At 42.8% G+C, this 25,815-nt stretch overlaps 1 protein-coding gene across 3 annotated transcripts in view; it reads right to left on the reverse strand.

The window, feature by feature from the left end:
• ATP8A1 (ATPase phospholipid transporting 8A1) overlaps positions 1 to 25,815 on the reverse strand; it is a 168,987-nt gene that overhangs the window by 117,608 nt on the left and 25,564 nt on the right. For all 3 annotated transcript variants that reach the window (XM_063457911.1, XM_063457912.1, XM_063457910.1), the window contains exons 3-4: positions 15,246 to 15,360; positions 13,788 to 13,887 (exon numbers count right to left, since the gene is read on the reverse strand). In XM_063457911.1, the coding sequence (XP_063313981.1) occupies positions 13,788 to 13,887; positions 15,246 to 15,360 (215 nt within the window). The remainder of the gene's footprint in view (positions 1 to 13,787; positions 13,888 to 15,245; positions 15,361 to 25,815) is intronic.

Below are 25,815 nucleotides of genomic sequence, written 5' to 3' on the forward strand. Positions count from 1 at the left end.
GTTTCCTAAATGTTTTGCTCAATTACAGGGAATGTGTCAAGGTACTCCTGGCATCATAACCACTACAGCAGGCTGTTTTATTTATGATGCCTAGGGTAACCCTTTAACTAATTAAATTAAGGAGGTGAGACTGGGATGCAGTGCTTTTAGTGAACAATAAAAACTACAGAAAATCTAACAGGCTGGGATGGGCATGCCTTAAGAACAAGGAAGACCTGTACAAAAGTTTAGTGAGAGAGTGCAAAGGACAGATGTAGGTCACTGTGCGAATGGAAAGATAGATTTTTTGATAGACACAAAACAACAGGTTCTACCCTGGAATAATTGTGTTTCAGTATGATGACAATCATTGAGTTAGAGGGGATGGCTGACATCAATTCTGTACATATTTCTTTGCACAGAGGGTCATTCATTGACAGAGTGATCAGCTGATGTTCTAATCCAATGAATATTTGATAGATAGACATTCAGGTTCTGCAATTCTAGCACTTCACCCAACAGGACAGGACACCAGCAGCCGGCAGGGATTATGTAAGAGGGCAAACCTTTGCAAAACTATTTTTGCCATTACCAGGAAACTACACCAGAGTACTCCTGGCATCATAGCCACTACAGTAGGCATGATGCTTGGACTATCGCTTTAAATACGTTTCATGGAACCTCTTGCTCTGCCCATAAAAGCTGGCTATATAGGGATTTAGATTAAATCAGCATGTTAAAAAGTCACATAGAAAAGAATCAGCGCACACAGATTTGCTAATAATTGCCTTGTCTGGACAGTGCAAACATTAATTTGGAAAGTGGAGAAAAAGAGTGTATACCGCGCCTAGAGGTATTAATATAAAAAAGTATACATGATGTGGAATTATTAAAAATTATCATTGTACTTGTATTGAATTATTGTACTAACTCCATTTTAACCTTATATTGTGACAATCCTCCATTTTGTCCTCCTAACCTGACTTCTTCAAATCCTCCATTTTGTCCTCATGACTTAACTTGTTCATTTTAAAACTACATTACGTGACTGAACTTCTCAACCCAATTAATATAGTAGACAAAGACTGTGTTTTCCTACAAGGACAAATGCCAGGAGGTGCTGGGTACTCCTTAAGACTTGCTGGCTACTCCTTAGAACTTGTAAGATAGTATAGTTTGAAGGCCACAGAACACAGTAGTAATGAAATGTTCTATTCATAAGAGACCTTGCACCTGGACATGAAGTCTGATATTATTGACCGTGTAAAATGACGCTTAGGACCCCCTTATCCCCCCCGTGTCCAGAATAATCCCACCTCTGATGGGTGGGCACGGGACTAACCTCTTAATTTTATGAACCAATAGGTAAGACACTAACCCCGTCACTTAACAATTAATCCAATTGATGATGTTTATTTGCTGATATTCTAATAATCAATGATGACGCAAAATGCCTCTTAAAAGGGCCTGCGCGCCCGCTTTTACTTCACTTGCCAATAAACTTTCTCGAAGTTATTTTAACCTGAACCTCGTGTGTCAGACTTAATTACTTCAGCGTATATACGCAATTTAATTTTATTGATTTGGACAGGAACAGATAGACTTTGAACATTTTGGTTTACTCTCAAAAAGTACCATAACAACTTGGCGCCCAACGTGGGGCATCGGGCTATGTCCGGCCGGTGAGCCGTCCTAAGGAAGACAAGGGTGGACGGAGGAATCCAGGGGGAAGGAAGGGAGATTGATCACCTCCAGATACACGGTAGAGACTTCTGCAGAGCCACCGGTACGTTCCGGCCCCTTTGATTGACCCGTCCACGTGTCTGTGACTGCTTCCCGGGAGGACATCAAAGACAGGTAATATCTTGCCCGGTGTCTCGTTACTCACTTGTTTACCTGCATTTTAGTCTATCTGTTGCCTGGGTGTGTTTGAATTGTGTTTGAATTGTGTTTGAATTGTTTGCCTGTTTCCCCATTTTGAGATAAAGGGGGGGTGGACCTGAGGGGACTTGCCTGGGTCTTCAGTGTGTCTGTCTATCTGTTTGTATTTTACCCCTTTTGGAATAAAGGGGGGTTGACCCGTGGATGTGTTCCTGGGGGGTCTTCTGTTGCCTGTTTTACCTCTTTTAGGAACCACGGTGCTGTGGTTGTAAGGAAAAAGGGGGGTTGACCCGTGGATGTGTTCCTGGGGGGTCTTCTTTGCCTGTTTACTTCTTTTAGGAGCCTCGTGGCTGTGGCTGTAAGGAAAAAGAAGTTTGTGGAACTGTGGGATCTGTGTAGAATCATAGTTTCCTGTGATCCAAGTTTGTGTCACTTTGATAGCCTAGCTAGCTTCACTGTGCGCGTTCGGACTACCCAGCTCTAGTTGAGTTGGGGACGTCCTGACCCAGACCATCCAGCTCTAGTTGAGTTGGGGACGTCCTGACCCGGACCCTTCGGCTCTAGTTGAGCTGAAGGTCCACTGATTATTTAATTGTGGTAGGAGACTTAGCCTTGTGGCAGGGGACTTTGTTTCCTGGGGGAATTCAGGCAGGTATTGCTTGTTTTTCGCATCACGTGGTAGTGAGACTTATAAAGTGGGTTTTATAGGGGCACTACGGGAGTGAGGATAGACGTGGCCACATTCTTGTGGACTGCAGAGTAGAGAGGCTGACGGAACTCGGACCGGTGTCAGTTGTTTTCCGTGGCCGCTGGTAGTGAGACTTATGAAAGTCGTTCTCCGAGCGGGGACACTACGAGGTTGAGAAAGGTGACTTTGGAGTAAGCACATGTAGAAGGAAAGGGATTATTGTTGATTTTATTTGAACTGTAATGCATGCACTGTATTTCAATTGTATTGTTGTCTTGTCTGTTTTATTAGGAGTCTCATGAACTCCTGTGTCTGTCTCTAAGGATTTTTCCTTGCCTTTCATCTTTTCTAAACTTCCTATATTATTATACTATCCACTCCCATTTCTCTTGAAAGAGAAGTGATTGGTCACACACTTCTCACCTCGCTCCAATCCGTGTCTACCACCCCGGGTAGGCGGATTCAGTGACTAGTCTACGTTTTGGGAAGACGCACCTGAGAAAGTCCCACGATTCTCGGGTGGCAGTCGAGCATTGTAGACGTTCTTGTTCAGTTTTCCTTCTCTCTCCCTATATCTAGGACGCTGGTATAGGGGTAAAGGGATTATGGGACAGGATTTAAGCAAGCCCAGTAAGGGCTGGTTAGCATGTGATTTAGTCGAAGACAGAGAGGGTGAGGAAATGGTTAAAGGTGTTGAAAAGATTGCGAAAGTATGTAGAATTGCTGTACCGACATGTGGAAGATTGCAACCAGAAAGTTGGCGTAGGTTACTGACAGAAAAGAAAGGCAAACTTACAGATAATGGTTTATTAAAGACTGCTGAAGCATGGTATAGAGTAGCGAAGGCTATTCAGCTAGAAGGTTGGGTTGAGGAAGAGATAAATCACAAAGGTGTGAAATTGTTTGTGTATCATAATAATTGTGTTGCTGGGGTCTACCCTCAGCCAGCGCCCAAAACCGGCGCCCAGGGAATGTCTATCCCCAAGGTTCAGTCAGCCATAAGTGATAGCCAGCTGACTATGTTCCCCACTCCCAATCCTCCTAACACCCATCCCATTACCTCCCCTGTCTGCCCAGTCCTGAATTCTGATGGATCTTTCTTTTCCCCTTCCCCATCTTTGACATTCCCATCATCCTCATCCATCCCTACGCTACCTGCTATACCTTCCCCTAACATTTCATCTGCCATTCCTTCCCTACAATCCCTCTCCATTAATGATCCCCTCCCCTCTGCATCCGCCCAGCTAACCACCTCTTCCACCCTCACCCCGGCTCCTCCCTCTACACCCACCCCTACCAATCCCTCTCCGTCCCCTCCCATCTCCGCCCCAGTCCAATACCTCACCTCCTTTCCCTCCCCAGCCTGGCCCTACCCCTTCCCATATCCCATGGCCCTGCCCTATCCCGGATATCCACTACCCCTTCCCCAAGCCACTCCCCAGGTTCCGGTTATGCCCAGTCCGGCACAGGTTGCTCCAGGTGTGCCCACATCTAACATGGCCGCCACTCCTTCCCTTAACCCTAATGTAACACCTTTTCCGGCCACCAATATGGCGGCCCCCAGTTCGGCCCTGATGCCGGTAATTCCCGGTGACTACCTATCCCCAGGTTATGACTCGCTAGCCACCCCTGCATCTGGGGCTCGTTCCCAACCACCGATCCTTTCACCTCATGCGGGCCCTGCACCGCGCAAAAGAGCCAATATCATAGAATTCGATGATGACGAGATGGACAGGGTGTCCCATGTCTCATCGGAGCTTGCCGCGGGAGCCCCAACTCATCGTTCTATCGATGACCCCTTTGGCCACAAGGGTCGGGGAGAACAGGCCCCTCCTAAATATGTTGCTTTCAATCCCACTCAAGCTAGTGCTCTAATGAAATCACTCCCTGACCCAGAAAAACAGCCTATGCCCTTCTACCGAGGGATAGTTCAAATTCAAAAGACTTATTCCGCTGCATGGCGTGATCTACTGAGCATTTGTGCTATAAAAGCAGGGGATGCATATTGGCCAAGTATGGCCCGACACCTCAGTACAGATCTGCTCATCAGTGATGTTGATTACCCCTCTGGAGTAACTTTTTGCACCCAATTAAGAGAATGGGCTAAGGACAAACTTGCGGATCAGGCTGCTGGCCTTACTGATGTTATTCAAGATAAAGGAGAATCAGTGGAAAGGTTTCATGCAAGACTGTATCAAATGTTCACAGATTTGGGGTTTGATCTTACAGACAAGATTCATTCACAAATGCTGTCAGGTGCGTTTGTCCAAGGTGTTAAAGACTCTATACGCAAGGGAATCATTGCTGCACGTCCTGAATACAAGGTTGTTCCCTTGGATACCCTGCTTTTAGTTGCTAGAGGTCTGGAATCTGTTCAGACCCCAAGAAGACCCAATCCAGCTCCACTCATGGTGGCCCGCGCTACCCCCATCACCTCTGGCACCAAGGGTGTCAAGTTAGAGGATGTAACTTGTTTTAATTGTGGGGCTCAGGGACACTACAGAAGTGATTGTCCGGAACCTAAAAAGGAACCTGGGGCACCCAGAAAGTTCTCTAAGCCTGCCCCAGGCCCCAAGACCGAGAAAAAGATTCCAATTATTGAAGAACCAGATGATTAGGAAACTGGCAAGCCTGTGTCTGTAACCCCTGTAATGGCAGCGTCTACAGGGGATAAGGGAGGGCCACTTGCCACAGTGACTTTGCCCATTGAAGACCATCCTACTACATTTCTAGTTGACACAGGTGCAGCCCGTAGTGTTCTACGAGAACAAGACCTGCCAGACCCATCCTTCCTGTCCAGTATTGATGTCTCTTGTGTTGGAGTGGATGGCCAGCCAAGACGTAGCCCTTTAACAACTCCACTACGAGTTGGCTCTAGCCTGCTTGCTCGCTTTGTAGTATCCTCCACATGCCCCATTAACCTGTTAGGTGCTGATGTTCTCTCACGCCTGCAAGCATCCATCACCTTTACCCCGGATGGGCAGGTAGAAATGTTTACACCTCTATCTGTATCAGACACTTCAGCCCTGTGCTCCTTGCCTCTGATGCTACATTTAGAAAAGCCCCATGAGGAAGCAGCAGAATTAAGGTCTAACTTCCCAGAGGAGTTAAAAACACAAGTGCCCGCCAAGTTATGGTCCTCAGGCCCAGAGGACATAGGTCACCTAAATGTTCCCCCTGTGGTGGTAAAACTTGTTTCAGGAGCTAAACTACCAAGAAAACCACAATATCCATTAAAACCAGCACAGTCTGCTGCAATTTCTGTCCACATCAAGGCACTCTTGGAGAAGGGTGCCCTTGTCAAATGTAAATCTGAATGCAACACCCCGTTATTTCCTGTGAAAAAGAAAACTCCAAAGGGTGAGCCAGAAAAGTACAGGATGGTCCAGGATCTCCGTGCTGTTAATGAAGCTACCGTCCTGGACACCCCTCTTGTACCAAATCCTCATACTCTGCTCTCTGGAGTCCCACCATCTGCAAAATTCTTCACAGTTATTGACCTGGCCAATGCCTTTTTCAGTGTCCCACTGGACCCATCCTGTCAATACCTGTTTGCTTTCACTCATGAGATGCAGCAGTATACCTGGACTGTCATGCCCCAAGGGGCACAAAATTCTCCAAGTCAATTTGCAAAGGCCATGGGCACCATCCTTGACCCATGGCAAGCTGACCACCCAGAAGTTGTCCTGCTTCAGTATGTGGATGATCTACTGCTGTGTGGAGATGATATGCCCACTACTGAAAGGTGTTCACTTAGTCTTCTTTCCTATTTGGCAGAACAGGGATGTAAAGCTTCACTCATCAAGCTACAATTCTGTCAGTCTTCAGTGATCTTCCTTGGACATTGTCTATCTCAAGGTACCAGACATCTTACTCGGGACCGGGTGAGAGCTGTGCTGGACATTCCGCCTCCAAGGACTTCTAAGTCTCTTCATGCCTTCCTAGGCCTCATTTCCTACTGCAGAGCATGGATCCCAGAAGCCTCTCTGCTTATGCAACCTCTCTATGATGCTCTTAAGTCCGACCCCTTCGGTCTGACCAATGAAGCTCTGGACAATTTTAATGCCCTCAAACGTGCCATTGCTTCTGCTCCTGCCTTGGGCCTACCTGATTACTCCAAACCTTTCAAATTATTTGTCTCTGAAAGACAAGGCCATGCAACAGGAGTTCTCACCCAAACTAATGACCTAAGAGGCCGCCAGAGACCTATTGGATATTTCTCATGTCAACTGGACATTGTGGCCAGAGGGACTCCTTCCTGTCTCAGGGCTGTTTTTGCTGCGAGAGAACTCATAGAAAGAACCTCAGACCTGGTCCTTGGCCACCCTCTGGTTGTTTTGGCCCCTCATGACATCTCTGCCATCATCAACCAAGTCCAGCTCAAGCACGTGTCTCCAGCCAGACACCTGCGCTTACAGTGTCATCTTCTTTTGCCTGACAACATTTCCATCCAAAGATGTCAAGTGCTTAATCCGTCCACTCTTCTTCCACTCCCTGAGGGGGGTATCTATTATGGATTTATCACAGATGAAACCTACATCTACCTGCTCTGTGGATGTATCAAGAAAGTCATGCATCCACACTTGTCATTTCATGAAGATGAGACACCTTTTTGTGTAAGCCCGGATTACGCCTTCTGCACCATGTGGTACAAACCGAACATTACTCCTGAACCTTGCTATGAAGATGAGCTTTACCACCGGACCGATGTAAAGCTCACTGCACAAGACTTCTATTGTGACTCTGAAGGCAATAGCATGGTCTTGATCCAGCTACCTCAACAACTTAACTACCTTTACCGTCATTGGGATACTGCTATCCCACATATTCCTGTTACCAAGTTGAAGACAAGGTCATGGAATGATCTTGGGCCCATGGCAAAACTATGGGCCACCATGAATGAAGAACAGCTACAGGAAAATGGTATTGTCAAATACCCAACAACTGACCTTCTAGAAGCATGGCCACGCCACTTCCTGGAAAAGGAATTTCAAGATCTGGTCATAAAGAATGATTATGACCCAGAAACACCTCACGACTGTTTTGAACAGATGAAAATGGAAACAGTGCACTTACCAACTGTGCATGAGAACCCATTACCAGATCCGGATTTTACCCTGTTTGTGGACGGATCGAGATATGCCGATGAAGGAGGAACATATCACACAGGATATGCCGTAACCACAACAGATGAAGTTATTAAATCATCATCCTTACCGCCAACAATGTCTGCACAAGAAGCTGAATTACAGGCTCTGACTTCAGCATGCAAAATTTCCGAAGGAAAACGTGCCAACATCTATACAGATTCAAGATATGCTCTGGGTGTGGCACATGACTTCGGCCTAATTTGGAAGACTAGAGGATTTCTTACCACCGCCGGTACACCAGTCAAACACAGCACTGCAATCAAGGAGCTAATGGATGCCCTCCTACTCCCCAAAGAAGTGGCCGTTTTGAAAATTAAGGCCCACGGGAAATTGGATACAGATGAAGCAAGGGGCAACCATTTGGCTGATCAAGCTGCTAAGTTAGCGGCCAGGGATCTGCAGGAAGTGGATGAAGAAGTGTCCGGACAAGAAGAAGAAGAAGAAGAAGTCCCTATTTTTGCTTTGCAAACTCTTCCTACTGATTTGCGAATTTTACAAGAACAACAAGCTGCAGTCACTCCTGAGGAAATCCAGAAATGGAAAAAGAAAGGAGCTGTCCAAAAGGACGGAATATATTACAACAACTTCAAATTTTGTCTTCCCAGAAATTTATACCCAGCAGTGGTCCAATGGGCACATGGGCCTGCACACCTGTCAAAAGAACTGATGGCCGCCCTCATACAGAAGTATTATGAAGCACCCGGAATCACAACATTGATAAGCAACTTCTGCAAAGCCTGTGTTATTTGTGCAAAATGCAATCCGGGAAGACCAGTCAAGGTGCCTGCAAAGAACCTGGCAAAGCCCATGTACCCCTTCCAACGAATTCAAATTGACCACATCCAAATGCCCAAGAGTGGGCCCCATGAATATGCACTAGTCATAGTGGACATGTTCTCAGGATGGCCAGAGGCATACCCAGTGGCCAATATCACTGCAAAAACAACCGCAAAGCGCCTACTTACAGATATTGTATGTAGATTCGGACTCCCAGAAGTCATTGAGAGTGATCAAGACCCAGCCTTTACAGCAACTGTGACTAAAGAAATTTGGACTGCTCTAGGGGTGACTCTAGCCTTCCATACCCCTTACCACCCACAAAGTAGTGGTAAAGTGGAGCGCATGAATGGCACTCTAAAAACCAGAATGTTAAAAATGTCACAAGAAACAAAGACGCCCTGGCCAGAAAGCCTACCAATAGCTCTATTTAGTGTTAGGCACACACCTAGAGGGAAGCATTCACTGTCCCCATATGAGGTTCTATTTGGGACAGCACCCAGACTAGGTTGTTATTATCCGCAGCAGTTGCAACTCCAATCAGATGTTTTAGTAGACTATGTAACTGAACTTGCAAATGTCCTAAACAAAATACATGCCCAAGTTTTCTCTTCAATTCCAGATCCCGAATTGGATACAGGTTCCCATAACCTACTCCCCGGAGATTGGGTCCTGGTTAAGAAGTTTGTGCGGAAAAATACCCTAGAACCGAGATTTGACGGTCCATTCCAAGTTCTCCTGATTACCGCAACCTCCGTCAAATTGGCCGGTAGGCCAAATTGGATCCACGCTTCCCACTGCAAGAAATCTCCTGCCCCAGAGGAAGCGAATATCGCACAAACATGTATCTCTGGTACATCTTCTCCTTAATCAGCCTTATGAAGGCCCAGCAAGTAGCCATTACCAAAGACATTAGTGGGTACACCTTCTGGTATAATTCATCATGCACCCAGGTGGCTACTTATACCTTTGACTACTGTGATATTGTAGAATGCCCATTTCCCACACCACAAATCCAGAGCATCTATAGAGATATCCCTCATTCGAAAGACCCATATGTTTGTGTAGTTGACAAGCAATGGGGGCACAATTGTGACCATTGGGGGGCGGCGGGGTGGAATGCCGGACCTGCCTGGGGTTACAAACCAAAAAGTGCCGTAGCTAAAGTAGATGATCATGGTAGATCGCTTCTCCAGAGAATGACTTTAAGAAAGCCTGGGGGGAGCACACCAATGAAATTAATCCTTAACATTGAGCACCCAAGCCCAACAGATGCAGACCAGTATGTGATGGGAATGTATTGGAAAAGGGGTTCCTACCAGAAATTAGGGCATTTCTACCTCAAAGATATGTGCAACTCTTCTGAGTGGCAAGGGGCCACCCATATGGTCCCTAACCCATTAAAACCTCATATCCAGACCTTTCAGGACATGATGGCCATTGCTAACCCCACTTTTGAAGATACCATGGCCGCTGAAACAGGTTTTAATGATGTAAATTTATGGTTAGAATGGATGAAATATAATGCTAATAAGCATAATAGAACCGCATGTTATGTGTGTGGCGGTGCCCGGCCTCACCTGGGTACCGTACCTTTAATCCTACCCGTAGATATAGAAGAATGTGTTTTAAGCCTTTTTGCCTATCACTATAATTTTAACAGGTCCATATGTATTGCATGGACAAAGGAGTATCCTCTTCTAGCCAAAGACGTCAAACCCCCTGATGGTATTACCGTATATAAAGGTAATTACACTTGCTATGCCATGTACGATGGTATTGGTGAATTTGTAGGTAACTTTTCCAAAGGTTATTGTGCTACATACAGAACTGTCCCTGTACGCTTGCTGCAACATCACACTAGGTCACTAGGAGACATTTACTGGTTGTGTGGGGATTTACAGTTAAGATCCAGAATGGACACGGAATGGTGGGGGGAGTGTACTTTGACTAAGGCCATTATGCCTATACACATTATTTCTGACACACACCTCAACACCCATGAGTCCAGCCACACTAAGGTTAAACGTGACACCCCAGTGAAAGGAAGTTTTGATCCTCATGTGTATATCGATGCCATTGGGGTGCCCAGGGGGGTACCCAATGAGTTTAAAGCAAGGGATGAAGTTGCCGCAGGATTTGAATCAATTTTTACCATAGTTACCGCAAACAAGAATTTAAATTGGATAAATTACATTTATTATAACCAACAGCGTTTTGTTAATTACACCAGAGACGCCCTCCAGGGGTTGGCCGAACAGTTGCAGGCCACATCCCAAATGACTTTCCAGAATAGAATGGCCCTAGATATGATCTTAGCCGAAAAAGGAGGGGTCTGTAAAATTTTGCCCGACACCATGACATGTTGTACCTACATCCCAGAAAACACAGGCCCTAATGGTAAAGTCACACTAGCCATAGAAAAATTAAATGACTTGTCTGAAGAGTTAAAAAGGAATTCTGGGATAAAAGATCCCTGGGAAAGATGGTTTGGTTGGATGACAGGATGGCAAAAGGCTTTAATGCAGATTGGTATGGCTATACTAATTTTTCTTTTTATTTTTGCTCTTCTCTTTTGTTGTGTCCTCCCATGTCTGAGAAAATCCCTCATGAAGACTGTTGACCAAGCAGCACCCACTTTGACCCATCTCGAAGTTGATGACCAAGAATTCCAAGACATCAACTCACCCTGTCTGCCGCTGCAAACATTCCCTTTTGTTGATAAAGTGCAGGAATTCTAGGAAGGGACTAGCTCAGGGACAGCATCTGTCAGTGAATGGTAAAGGCCCCGTGCGGAGAAGTGGTGGGTTAGCTGCCATGGGACACCCATGGGTGTGAAGTGTTCGAGAGCCATACTGATGGATGAGTTAGCCTATTAGGGTCAGTTCTAGGGACAGACTTGCACTTTGCATTAACACCTAGCTAGCGGCCACGGGGTTTCTGTGCCTTTGGGTTAACACGTCTTCTGATACTAACATAATAAAGTTTTCTCTCTTAGAATCTAACATTTCATAGGGGGGACTGATGTGGAATTATTAAAAATTATCATTGTACTTGTATTGAATTATTGTACTAACTCCATTTTAACCTTATATTGTGACAATCCTCCATTTTGTCCTCCTAACCTGACTTCTTCAAATCCTCCATTTTGTCCTCATGACTTAACTTGTTCATTTTAAAACTACATTACGTGACTGAACTTCTCAACCCAATTAATATAGTAGACAAAGACTGTGTTTTCCTACAAGGACAAATGCCAGGAGGTGCTGGGTACTCCTTAAGACTTGCTGGCTACTCCTTAGAACTTGTAAGATAGTATAGTTTGAAGGCCACAGAACACAGTAGTAATGAAATGTTCTATTCATAAGAGACCTTGCACCTGGACATGAAGTCTGATATTATTGACCGTGTAAAATGACGCTTAGGACCCCCTTATCCCCCCCGTGTCCAGAATAATCCCACCTCTGATGGGTGGGCACGGGACTAACCTCTTAATTTTATGAACCAATAGGTAAGACACTAACCCCGTCACTTAACAATTAATCCAATTGATGATGTTTATTTGCTGATATTCTAATAATCAATGATGACGCAAAATGCCTCTTAAAAGGGCCTGCGCGCCCGCTTTTACTTCACTTGCCAATAAACTTTCTCGAAGTTATTTTAACCTGAACCTCGTGTGTCAGACTTAATTACTTCAGCGTATATACGCAATTTAATTTTATTGATTTGGACAGGAACAGATAGACTTTGAACATTTTGGTTTACTCTCAAAAAGTACCATAACATACATACATATATTTGATGGATATTTCAACAGTAGATGGTAACCTCAAAATAAAAAGTAAAAAATAATAGTGCAGTACAGTAAATCAGTACAAAAAAAAAAAATCAAGTAAAGCTATACACAGTCCACTCACATTTGGATGAGCTATAACAGAGCTTCTGAAGAAGCCTTGTGAGGCGAAACGCGTAAAGTGGACTTTTATACTTGTTTGTTATATATATTAAATTACTTTTTATAGAATACTTTTTTTATATTTCAATTACTTTTATTTACTCCCTGGATCCTGCATATCCTCGGTGGGGATTATACCACCTAGGCTGTTTACACTAGAGCAGGTTTTATGCTCTAGAAATTGTAAGTACATTACTATTTATTTTTTATTATATTACTAGTACTTACTTCACCATTTGCTGCTATATTTCCCTTTTATTATCTACGTACAACTGCACCTTTGAAAACCCCTGGAGCCACATCACCATATATCCCGAGACGGGGATTGTACTGTCCAGGCGCATCACAGCTGAGCTCTGTTATAGCTCATCCAAATGTGAGTGGACTGTGTATAGCTTTACTTTATTTTTTTGTACTGATTTACTGTACTGCACTATTATTTTTTACTTTTTATTTTGAGGTTACCATCTACTGTTGAAATGTCCATCAAATATATGTATGTATACTTTTTTATATTAATACCTCTAGGCGCGGTATACACTCTTTCTCCAATTTCTATCCACATACAAGGTTCTGGGAATCCTTGTTTTGTACACTGCTGCCTACTCATTACTTGCTATAGCGAGCGCCTATTACCCTTTTGTTTTGTGATTAATTTGGAAAGGACTTCAAATGGGAGTATATTTATCTTATATTGGATTGATTGGGGGCTCTGTTTAAAACAAATGTCATGTTCACTCTTTAGGCTGTTTTTTACAGTTTGTTTATTCCCTTATTTGTGCCAAAATACTCCTTACAGCAGGTTTACAATAACGCTTTATTAGTTCCATTTTCTTTTTTTTGTGTTCACAAAAGGGTCACATCCAGTATTAGAAATAAATATGCATAAATGAGCCTTCTTCCCCCTACCCCCCGCCGACAAATTTTTACATGCTGTCAGAGTGGCAATTTTTTCGTATTTTCGTAATAAAATAAATAAAAAAATAGATTATATGGGCACATTACAGAAAAGGCAGAAAAAAGCATCAATGCATAAAGGTTAGAGTAAAAGTTTTATACATAAGAAAATGGTGCATGCGATGATTTGTATGCATAACCCCCACAATGTACAAATAATATGTCGATAACATCAAGTGCACAGAATGTCACCTTGTGTGTGACAGGTTCATTTAATAATAGACTTTACTAATACTAGTGTACACAAAAAAGCACATAGCATATACTGTGCATAGAGGCGAGGAAAAAAAACCACAGACTTCATAAACCAGTCTGTCTGCATTTCTTTATAAAGGTTTCCTGGTTTGGCAATTCTGAGAAGGAAAGGCAGTAGCAGTGTTAGTAGTGGATGGCTCACCTGAAGCAGTGCAATGAACAGAAAAAAGGAATTGGCAGCTCGTCTGAACTGAGAATAGAGAAATCTTGGCAGAAAAGTGATGGCATTATACTTTGCAGTGCTGGAAAACAGAAAAGGAGTGTTTTAATGTCTTTGTGGATAGAGGTCTATAGAAATCCATTCGTAATACTTCGCAATCTAAGAGATCCGAATGCCATCGACAGTAGTACTAGGTATCACTTCAAAAGCAAAAATCTTGAACAGTATACACACACACACAGATCAAAAAACAAAATTTTTACTGACCATAACATGTAATAAACTTATCAGCTCCAGGAATGCTGAGCAGTTTCCCCCAAAACATTATTTGATATACATTAATATACTCAATGGGGGGATTCTAGAGGGTAGCTGGTAAGGTAACAAGCCTAAATGAATCACAGCTTTTATATGCTGGATTCATTATCTTATACTTCATTCAGGGACGGACTGACCATTGGCATTCATTCACAGATACACAAAAACATACCGATTCCCATTACATCTTAATCTTGCTCTCACTGAAGTCATTATGGGGGCAGGAGTGTATGGGGGGGGCCATCTTACCCATTTTACAATAGTTTAATTCCTACGTTGGTCTTCTGGCACCAGGCAGCTCAGCTTCCTGTCCAACTTTCTCCTGGCTACCTCCACTCCAGGAAGGTGTGGCTGGCGGCCAGTGATACGCCGAGTGAGTCAAATGATACTCTCAGCCTATCACAAGCACCAAGGCAACAATTACTGTTCTGTGTGATGGTTAAACAGAGGAGAGAGAAAGCAGTATGGATGGGTGCCGGGAACCCACTTGAAAAAGGTTTAACACCTTGAGGTAAAAGATAATTAAGTTGCTTTGAGGGTGGAGAAGACATTTAAGGTGTACTGCCAGATGAAAGTATATTAAACTCCAGGGGCCCCAGGTATGCAGTGCCATTAGTCTGCTCTTTTATCTTATTTTAAAGAAGCACTTTAAATAAATTACAGAAATAGCAAAACTTAGAGTTAATCACTAGTTGAGAATTCAAAGAAAATTTTAAATTTTTGGTCAAAAGCAGCTCCGTTTAAAATGAATTGAGCTGCCTGTTTCCACCTCTTATCTGGCCCAAAGCAACAGAGAAGTACAACGTATGCGATATGATAACTTCCAGTGCTGTGACTCAGCAAGTACTAGCAACAGCAATGGAGAAGGTACTGTAGCCTTTAGCGAGAGAGCATTGTGTAAGTCCCTTCTGCAGGCAAACATAATGGGCTGGTCAGGAAAGATCTTAAAGCGGAGATATACCACACAGTAGCCATCAATAAGTAGGAAGCGCTTGCCAAGTACAAACACACACATTCTGTTATGTGCATGCTTATTTATGGTCAGAAATCTACAATGCTAATGTAAAGAAAGCAGAAAAAAAATAGATCTTTTCTCCGAATCGCCAATACTATAGCCCTTACCTGACATGATTGTTGCAGAATTTTGCCAGTTGAGGCTGGTTAATGAAAATGGTTCTCACTTCTTCCTGGTCAGCTAGAGAGGTCTTTTCAGACACATCATCTGTCTTCTCATAACCTACAGAGAGTACAATGAAGGCATATCAGTGAAAGTGAGTGATAGAGTAGATTATGGCAAAAGAAAAAAAAATTGAACATGCAGAGTCTTCATATTGAGAAAATATGGTACCATGAATCAAGAGAAACACAGAAACTAGATTAAAAATAAAATGCAAGCTTTTAGACCATATAAAGTCTTACCCACTTAAAGTTACACTCTAAGCACCATAACCACTACAGCCAGATATTGTGTTTATGGAGTCATGATGCCCATGGTTTTGTATCAAAGCATTTGATTCGTTTGAATAACAAGCTATGGCCAATGTCTCTCATTGTCCTGATCACTACTGCAGATGTTCCACTACAATTTTAGAAATGTTAATCTTGTGCAAGTGTGTGGCACTCACTGGCCAAGCATGTCAGCCGATGTCCTTAATTGACACAATCCTAATTTGGATAAAAATTGATGTACTGCTAATGTAGAATTAACTGTGTGAGAAAAACTGAAAATGCTTTGCCTAGCATTGGTAGTCCAAACCATTAAAACTACAGTGGTGCTTATTTTGGATGTCATATTGATGCCTAAAAGGAGATATCAAAGCAAGCCATATTCCCTGTTTGGGCTAACATTATACATTGATTCATTGTTATGACAAACATGCCTATGATACGAGCTCCTGGAGGAACCTGCTAGCTAGCCTCCTGCCCCAGCACTACGGGCCATATTCAAAGACCTTGTTCGGGCGTTAAATCTCCCCAGCCACCATAAGTAGCTTGCCCTTGGCACTTTCCTTTCATGCGAATGGAACGAAAGCTGGCTCTCTGGCGGCCATTTGCATGAACCAAACTCACGAATGGTCCTCAGCTGCACTAAGCCGTGATTGTTATGGAACTAAATTCAACATGAGGACTCCGTGGGTTCAGGTTCACCTCAGCGGGACTTAGTCGCGAATGTTATGGAACGGTTTTCAGCATGAGGTTCCCACGTACGGTTCCCGGACAACTTGGTTCGCGGCTTTGAACCCCTTTGAAATCCGCCAGGAGAGTGCATTTTGGAGGGAAGGTGCCTGAGACTAAGGGGAACAAACGCTTCGTAAGAGCCAGCCGGAGCACCCCGTATTGCGGCCGCAGAAGCTCCCGAAAGTTGACCAGCAAAAGCACCAAATACTGTTTTGGGCATAGGACCACGTGTGCAGCCGGTCAGAACTTTAACACGGTGGCATTTCCCCTACACTGCATAGATTTGAGTGCTATTTGGAGAACTTCGCCGCTCTGATCAGGGCTATTATTGAGGTATTAGGTTATGTTTTTATGACGTTTTTGGGTATTTTTATATTTTATATTTTTAGTTTTGCCTCTCTGTTCCTGGTTGATAATTGGCTTACCAGTCTTTAACGTAATTATCTCACAGGCACAGAGATTTATGGAAGGGGCTTGCATTGTGTTGTGTGGAGACCCCCTGCTGGGAGTTGTGTATATAAGTAGGCCACTGGGCCATAATAAAACAGTCTTCTTGTACACTTCATCAAGTCTTGGCTGATGTTTGGGTAGCTCGGAGCTTTAATCACTGCTTCACTTGGGATTTGGGAGAACTACAGCGGATATACTCAGTCAGAGTGTAGGGGATCCGTTACAATTGTTATTTGGCGTTTTTATAGCACCAACTTATTCAGCACCACTTTCCAATATTGTAAAAAGGGGGAATTTAACATGAGACAAAATTGTTTAACAGGAACAATACTTACAATGCACAGGAGATGAGGTATATAGACACAAAAGGAAGGGCAGCATAGGGGATAACATCCAAGTGACAGAGTAGAATAACAGAATTAGAAGGTGAAAAAGTCACCATAGCCCATTGCTGCGTGGGTTAATGATTCCTCACTAGCACAAGCAGCACAGATGAGATGGGTTGCTGGTGACTTCTTCAGTATTAAACTGTGTTTAATGGTTTTATGATTAACAAAAAGGACTTTGCCAGGGAATTCAATGAAATGAAGAAGTAGTTACAGTGGCACTTTTATTCTCTCCTTTAATTTGCTCTAAATAATTCACTGTCTCCCTTCTTAAAATTAGTTAAACGCTCTAAAGATAAATAAATAAAAATGATAAAGAATATTTTCAACTCTACATATGTCTAATGTAATGTTTTCAAAAGCATCAAGACTTTTGTAACAACACTCCTGGGGAACAAACAACTTAAAGAATTTTTTTTTTTTTTTTTTTTTTTTTTTTTAAACAAACATGGCAGATTCTCAAATTTTCCCTCAAACACTTTAACTCTTACCACGGACAACCCAATGAAGAAGCCTGGGTGCTGTGGTCATGTATGTTTAAACCTGTAATATAAACATTGTAGTTTGCCGTTTAAACACCTCTCCAGTGATTGTTATATTTACAGCAATTGGAAGCGATTCCTGCTGCAGACACAGAGTAAAACATTCTGTCACATGACTTCCAACACCCAATGCTTTCCTATAGGGAAATTTCTTGTGTATGCACATCGGTTGCTCCTCTATTGTTATTCCTCATTGCTTTATCTATCTCCAAGCTAAAAAAAAAAATAGAATAAAGTCACTTTAGCCCTTTTTATGCCTAACGGGAAGAGGGGGACCTATACATTTAGGGACAGGAATACTAAAGAATTGGGAGTACTGGTTTATATTACCAACACTGTGTTCCTTTAAATAGCTAGTTATTCTGTAATGTATTTAATGAAAGAACCACTTGTTGACACTACTTTGATTATGAGATGTATCCTTACAAAGTTGCAGTATACAATACAGTGCATGTATTATTGCTATTGATAACAGATTCCATAGCGCTTTACAATAAATTTAAGAGATGGGAGTTAACTATAAATAGGACAATTACAAGAAAACTTACAGGAACAATAGGTTGAAGAGGACCCTGCTCAAACGAGCTTAGAATCTATAGGAGGTGGGGTGTAAAACACAATAGGACACAAATAGTGTTTTTATTCTTGAAAATCTAACACTATTAAAGTTATTTTTTTTTCTTTAAAACCACTGAAAAGTGTTTCATTATATTGTCACATTAGGTAACATTATTATGGTTTAAAAAAAAAAAAAAAAAAGACTCCAAATTCCACCGTTCACCCCAATTAAGACTGCATTTAACTTTCTTAAAAAGGGCTTTCATTCGTTTGACTATTTGTTCATAATGTGTTGTAGGAACACAATCACACAATGTTACCTTTTTGTATACACAAGGACTTTATTTGTTTGTTCTTTTACAAGGATTTGATCCAGTCGGCACACAGCACATGTTTGTATTTCTAGCTAATTCAATGTGTGCTAGTTGATAAGCAAACAACCGTTCAATGGATACTGACAAATCCATGCAATCCACAAAAGCATACATTGCCATCTAAAAGATGTGATGAAAGGTGTCTTTCCTCCACTTTCGCACTAACATACGAATAACTTTTTAGAAATGTAAGATATGTTGACACTGTAAAAAGAATAGCAATAAACCTGAAAAAACTTCACCGCTCTACATATTTCAATGATACCCCTTCTGGATTAATCTTGTTAAAAGCATTTATTATTACTCCTTGAACTCCACTTTCTGCTGATACTAATAATTTGCCATTCTGTGTTATCCAGTGAGCCAACTACAACTCCCATGATGCTTTGTGTCTCTTTGCATGCCTTTAGAATGACAAGGCATCATGGAAGTTGTAGGTCTACTCTAAAACATCTTGGGATCTACCTTTGGGCACCTCTGAGCAATTATGATGATCTCAGCAAAGGATGTGGGGTGGAGGCTGCGTCCAGACCAATCAGAATCTCCTCATAGAGATGCATTAAATCAATGCAGCGCCTCTATGCAGAGCATGGAGACGCTGAATGTACTGACCCAGGAAGCACCTCTAGTGATCGTCTGAGTGACTGCTACTGGCGGTGTCCCTAGACAGCAACTTAAACGCTGCCTTTTCTCTGAAAAGACAGTGTTAACATTAAAATGAATGCAGAGACTGACAATACTCATCAGAACAACTACATTAAGCTGTAGTTATTCTGGTGACTATAGTGTCCCTTTAAGCATAAAATCACCCTAAGCATGTACTGATGCATCTTATCTGCCATCCTCACACGCTGCACTAAGGACATTCAGTGTCAGCTATTTTCTCATAGGAAAGCATTGCTTCAATGCTTTTGTATGGAGAGAGCCTAATGCATGCACAGCACCTGCTGCGCATGCACAATAGTACCCACTCATTGAATGATGGAGGAGTCGCTGCTGGTATCAGGTAAGATTTTGAACCCTTTATTCACCATGGCAAGGGGTGGTGGGGGCGGAAAGGAAGGGGGAGGCAGAAGGAGCTATAGTGCCAGATAATCAGCTTTGTATTTTTTGGCACTATAGTATCCATATAAGCCAACTGTTAATATCTCCAAATCACGTGTAATACTTTGTTTTTGACTGAAATTTCAACTGTTTACATACACACACAATTATAATAATATGATAAATAATAATATATACACCCTGGGTGGTATGTTTATTCTCATTCTCGGGTCCTCTACCAGAGGCCTGGGAGTTTGAGGGTTCTGCGCAGCATCTTAACTGTTCCTAGAACTGCACTCTTCTGGACAGCGTTCTCCGATGTCCCACCTGGAATCTGTTGAAGCCACTGCCCGAGTGCTCCTATTACAACTGGGACTACTACTGCATACACTTTCCACATACTTTCTTGTTCTTCTTGCAGTCCTTTGTATTTCTCCATGTTTCATGTTCCTTCTTCCTGATGTTATAGTCATTGGGTATTGCCACATCCACCATGACTGCAGTTTTTCGTTCCTTGTCTACCACCACGATGTCGGGTTGGTTAGCCAGCACTTGCTTGTCTGTCTAGATCTTTGCGTCCCACAGGATCTTAGCCCAGTCCCCCCTCCCCACCCCATACTTTTGTAAAAAAATAAAAATAAAAAGGAAGAAAAGTTCTCCAACTTAACATATAAACCCTTGAGGTTATATCAGGTCAGTAGAAACCGTATTTCAGTTTAAGAATGAACTGCGTTTTTTAAAGCCCTTTTATATGAACATGTTTTGATCTTGGTGGGATCGATGTGGTGATTAAATTAAAGTGTCAGGATAGATGTTCAAATACAGTTTATCACAGTAGCATCTGTTTTGTTACGGGTGAAATTAAAGCCTTACACTCTTGTCCATTTATTTATTGAGGTGATGTAATGAAAAAGGTCTTTTAGACAGGCATGTTACTTGGACCGAAAGAAAAGCTTTGGGTCTTCATTTAGTCTTTTAGGAAGGAAATTAACTTCTCCTACCCTGTTTCTTTGAATGGACTTTTTCACATAAATTAGGTCTATTCAATCGCATAGACTAAAAGCCATTATTACAGGCCTACCATATAATTACCTTTAAAAATAAAGCATTTAGTGGTCTATTTTACAATCCATTTTCACATTTCTTTTTGAAGCACAAATTATATATTCATGTTGCGTTTTTCTCCACAATAATCTCCATTTAGAAATAATATATTTATATTATTGTATTATGGCAAACAGGGTTGGGGCTTAATACCACTAAGGACAGGGGCACTACAGAGTTAGGAATGCAGGTTTGTATTCCCAACACTATAGTGTTCCTTTTATAAAAAAAAAAAAAAAAAAAAAAATCTTACAGAAAAGTATTCAATTCATTGCCTTTCTGGGAGAAGAACCTAATTGGCGATTGCCACTCATATGCCATAGATCCCCACTGATACCGGAGAAACTGACGGAAGCGAAGCACAGAGAGATGGACACAGGTTTCTTCAGGAAGGAAGAGATTCTTTATTGGATCACCGATCGGGACTCAGAGGGACTAACGTCACCAAAATACAACAAGTTCTGAGCCCCGGACAATAGTGCAGGCTCCTTATATAGGCACATAACTCCTCCCATATTAAGCTCCACCCGCACATTCTCTTAACCAATCAACACAAATAAGAATTAACTTCCTGTTTGACCGCATGGCCTGTCCAGCACAATGGAGGAGGGGAATACTATATCCTGTATTCTTGCACATGCTCCGTATACTACTGATCGTATCTTGCCTCGTGCAACCAACTGATCGATACGTCAGCATATGCACGTACACATGCCACGTGGTAATCTCGGCTTACTAAATTTATTTTTACCGAGATTCCACCACACCACTGCATTAGAGAGAACCGAGATCATTAGTCAGGATAATCTCACAGTGGGCAGACCGTTTCCAAGATTAAACTGGCTCAAGCAATGGATTACAGGTCAGTTTAAATGATTTGGGTTTTGCAATTTTGTTTAGGGGTCATAAACCAGATTAGGATTCACAAGATCCAGCACACTCACTCATCCACTAAACAAAAAGATCACAGATTATTTTTTTATTAAAACATCTAATCTAGGCAAAAATTAAGAGGGTTTAGTAACCGTATGTGATCATACAATGAATAAGCCTGCAACAACATCAATGTACCCCCATCTTTGGCAGGTCCTACTCTGACAGGCTAATGTTTGCGGTTATGAGATTAGCCCACTTACTTTGGGAGGGGAGGGGTGGAATGTATTTGGTGCTCTCTGCATTACAAGGCTAAATAGGGCCCTGGAATTCAGCAACCTGTGACAGGGATGGGTGCAAAACCAAGGAGTTGGCCTAGACACACAAAAATATATATGAAATCAGGGGGCTGCACTCACCTGAACATGCATAAATGGGGTGCTGCTCGGGGCCAATTTATACAATACACAATATCCACACAAACTACATCCTTCCCCCCCCTGGCCGGTGGGGGTAATCCCGGCCTCATGGAGGATGCACGCCCTGGGACGGACGCAGCCGCCCGGGGTACACGCTGGCCTCCTGTACAGGCACTGTATGCCTAACCGCGGCCTCCTGCTATCTAGACCCGAAGTCAAGGGACGATTATTGCCTGTGCTACAGGATCAACACGCACCCTGGACTTAACAGCCTACAACAGCCCTGTCTTACCCTCAGAAGCTGTCTCGTGGATGCTACAGCTGCGGGTGAAGCGGGGCCCTGGAGGCGATGCACGTGGGCGGGGGGGCCAGGCAGGATGTTACTGCGATGTTCCTGGGACCCGCGATCCTTGGAATGTGCCATGCGGGGACTGAAGTGCAGTCACCCTCAGGTTTTGAGGAGGGCCTGGAGATAGCTGTCCCCGACGCTGTGAGCCTTCGTAGGGTGGAGCGCGGCAGCCCCCGGCGGACCGGTGGCTGGGAGGAGGCTGGCGCTTGCCCCGAGTGGCCGGGGAAGGGTGAGACACAGGGCGGCCTTCACCCCAACCATCTGGGGCCCCAGTGGCGCGGTGGGGGTGCAGGGGATGACTGATGACTGGCAGGCACACGGACTTTAGGTGGGGGGTCCTGTGGACTGGTGGGTCCCCGAGTGCCCGCTGTGCTGCAGATCTCCCGGATGGAGGCTTGACGCAGCCCAGGGGGATGCTGCGGAGGACCGGTGCCCCTGGGATCAGCTGCAGATGCATCAGCAGCCGGTTCCCCCGCTCGGAAGGCTCGTATCCGTGGCCCCCCAATGCTTGTGGACTGAGTTGATACACGCTGTCAATGACAGGAGAATTCACTACTGTTGATTTAATATGCACAAAAACGTTTTTTTTTGTTTTTTTTTTTATTTGCTTTACGTTGCCCTCAGAGGCCCTAGTTAACTGTTATTACACAACGCGCTACACACAGGCTGATTTAAACAGTTAAAGCCCTCTCCCCGCGAGCAGCGCCATATATAAGTCAGTGGACGTCTACCAAAATACACAATTAGGGCTGGCACTTTTCTCACGCATTGTCACCAGGTACTATAGCACATAGCCACTGACAGCGGATCTATTATTTTAATGGGCACGCCCAGGCCACTGGACGCCACACATATGATACATATCTGGAACGCATTAAGTGCATCAGGCCTACCTGGAGTGCACGAAAAAAAATAGGTACATAAGCACACCCAGGCGCGCAGAACCGTGCTTTACTTTTTCCCCGACAACTAGCATGTCAGCCTGCAGAACACACACACATGATCGCCTCGCATAATGCGCCTATTCTATCTGCATGATGTCATGTGTATGCCTCAGTGACTATGATCAAATGCTCTCTACGTTATTATAAATTTTGCAAGGAATTACTGACAGCTTAGCAGTTGACTACACAGTGATCACTTAAACCTTAGTTCCTTATTGCTATTATAGGTTTTACTTATTGACATATTACCATATTAATATGCCGCATGGCCGAGTGCAGGTCAGGCAGTCCATGACCTGCGCTGACTACCAATACTGAATGAGGGAGTAGAGCTTGGGCTGAATGACTCACAGCCTGATAATTATGCTATACTGATTTATGGTAGTGCAGAATACAGTTTAACCTGCGTTCAACGCTCCCATATACGCTGCCGTAAACATATAGGTTGTTATTAGCGTTGCCGTTATATGTTAGTAAAATGTTGTAACCAGACTAAATAATTTCAGCACAATAACCTATGCTAACACTTGTTAACTGTAACAGACTTAATGATGCCTGCATATTCAACTTTTTAAGCCTCTGCGCAGGCATCCATGCAATGATTTTTTGAATTTGCTCCATAATTGCTACCATTTTGCATATAAAATAAAAAAAAACGATTTAAAACAAACTACATCCTTCACAAACACAATGCACCCACGTACACACACTGCGCACCCTCCCTCCTCCCTCCTCCCCACACACACACACACACACAGCACCTATTCCCCTAGGTCAGGTAAGTTGTCAAACAGTTCAACTACTTACCCTGAGAGGGCACCACAGCACTACTGACACCATAACTACTACATAACTACTACATAGTGTAGTTGTTAGTGTGTCTGGATTGTACAACAACACACACACACACACACACACACAATGCACCCCTTGCGAGTGCTCACACACCAACACACACTGCACCCCACGTGCGTACACAATGCACCACACACACACACACACAATATCCTTCACAATGCACCTGTCCCCTATGACAGCCCCTATCCCAGCAGACCTCAGGTAAGTTATCAAACTGTTCTTAAAACAGTTTGATTACTTACCCTGAGAGGGCACCATGGCACTCCTGGCAACATAACCACTACAGAGTGTTTAAAGAAACAATCCAGACACAATAACCAATACAGCAATCTACCAGTGCCCCTACCGAGATTAGGTTCTGGATCCACCCTTGACAGGGAAACATTTCTGCTGAACAGTGGCCCAGTATATGCCGCAGCGCTGTACATGTATACAACCTAGACTTTTTTTTTTTTTTTTTTTTTTTTTTAAACTTGGGGCGCCTTGGAAAAATGTTGAAATATTAAGGGAGCCTTCAACCTATAACATCTGATTTTATAAAAGTAAAAGCATTAACTTTAGTGTTAACATTTGAGTGTTCCTTTAGCTAATAAGCCTTTACATGGCAATCTGAATATACCAGTGACTGATTAGTATTAAAAAAAAAAAAATTGTGACAAACTTATCAGCAGATAAGTTTACGACACTTAGAGATACGAGAAACACAAGTTTATTTTAAAGGCATTTTTTCCAAAAAAATTTAATATACAAAAGTGATGGGAAACACCCAAGTTATTACTTTAGTTCAAGGAAGTTGTCAGAAAAAAAATGTATACAATAAAACGAAACATTTTCATCTACCTTCAAAACAAACTATATAAATGAAACACGCACAGCAGTTTAAAGGTACAGACTGACAATCAGAAGCTATTCTATCGGATTTCCTTCATCTTGGTTACTACATTATTAATTTACTATAACAATGTTACTATTTGTACCTATAGTATACTACTGTATAATTTTGTACTTGCAGCTACATGTAATTATTGATAATCTGGCTGATAGTATTCTGGTTGGCACATATTGTAATTTTAATCAGACAAATGGCAGGTCTGCTCAACCATTCCCTGCTCCCACCTCCCAGTAAGCTGCTTGAGAAATGGACATTGATGCAGAATTTAAAAAAAAGATATACCGTATATCACTGACAGAACCGGAAAGGCAAGAATGGTAGACACATATTTCAATAATGTGGATCCACCTAGTCAAAACATTAATGAGGTGATCATGCAGGTTACACAGAGAAAATTCTGCAGAAGTTAAATTTCTTCCTCCCTCAATCTTTTCAAACAAAGAAACATTAGCAGACTTCCTTTCTGTTTTGGTTTTATGGCATTGCACAAATGAACATGAAAAACAAAATTAAAAGTCTGCTTTTTAACATACAGATGACAAAACTAAAACTGTATCAGAACAGAACGGAAATAATAGTTAAACTCAGCTATATGTGACGCTTGGCTGTATTGAGCAAAAACCTGCAAATCTCTTGTCAGGTCTCCACTATAAATCTTTGACGATAAAAGGAGCATTAGAGACTGATGCACATGCTTGGCAAGAGTATATAAATTCTTCTT

This window comes from Pelobates fuscus, chromosome 6, assembly GCF_036172605.1.
Source record: "Pelobates fuscus isolate aPelFus1 chromosome 6, aPelFus1.pri, whole genome shotgun sequence".
NCBI classification, from domain to species: domain Eukaryota; kingdom Metazoa; phylum Chordata; class Amphibia; order Anura; family Pelobatidae; genus Pelobates; species Pelobates fuscus.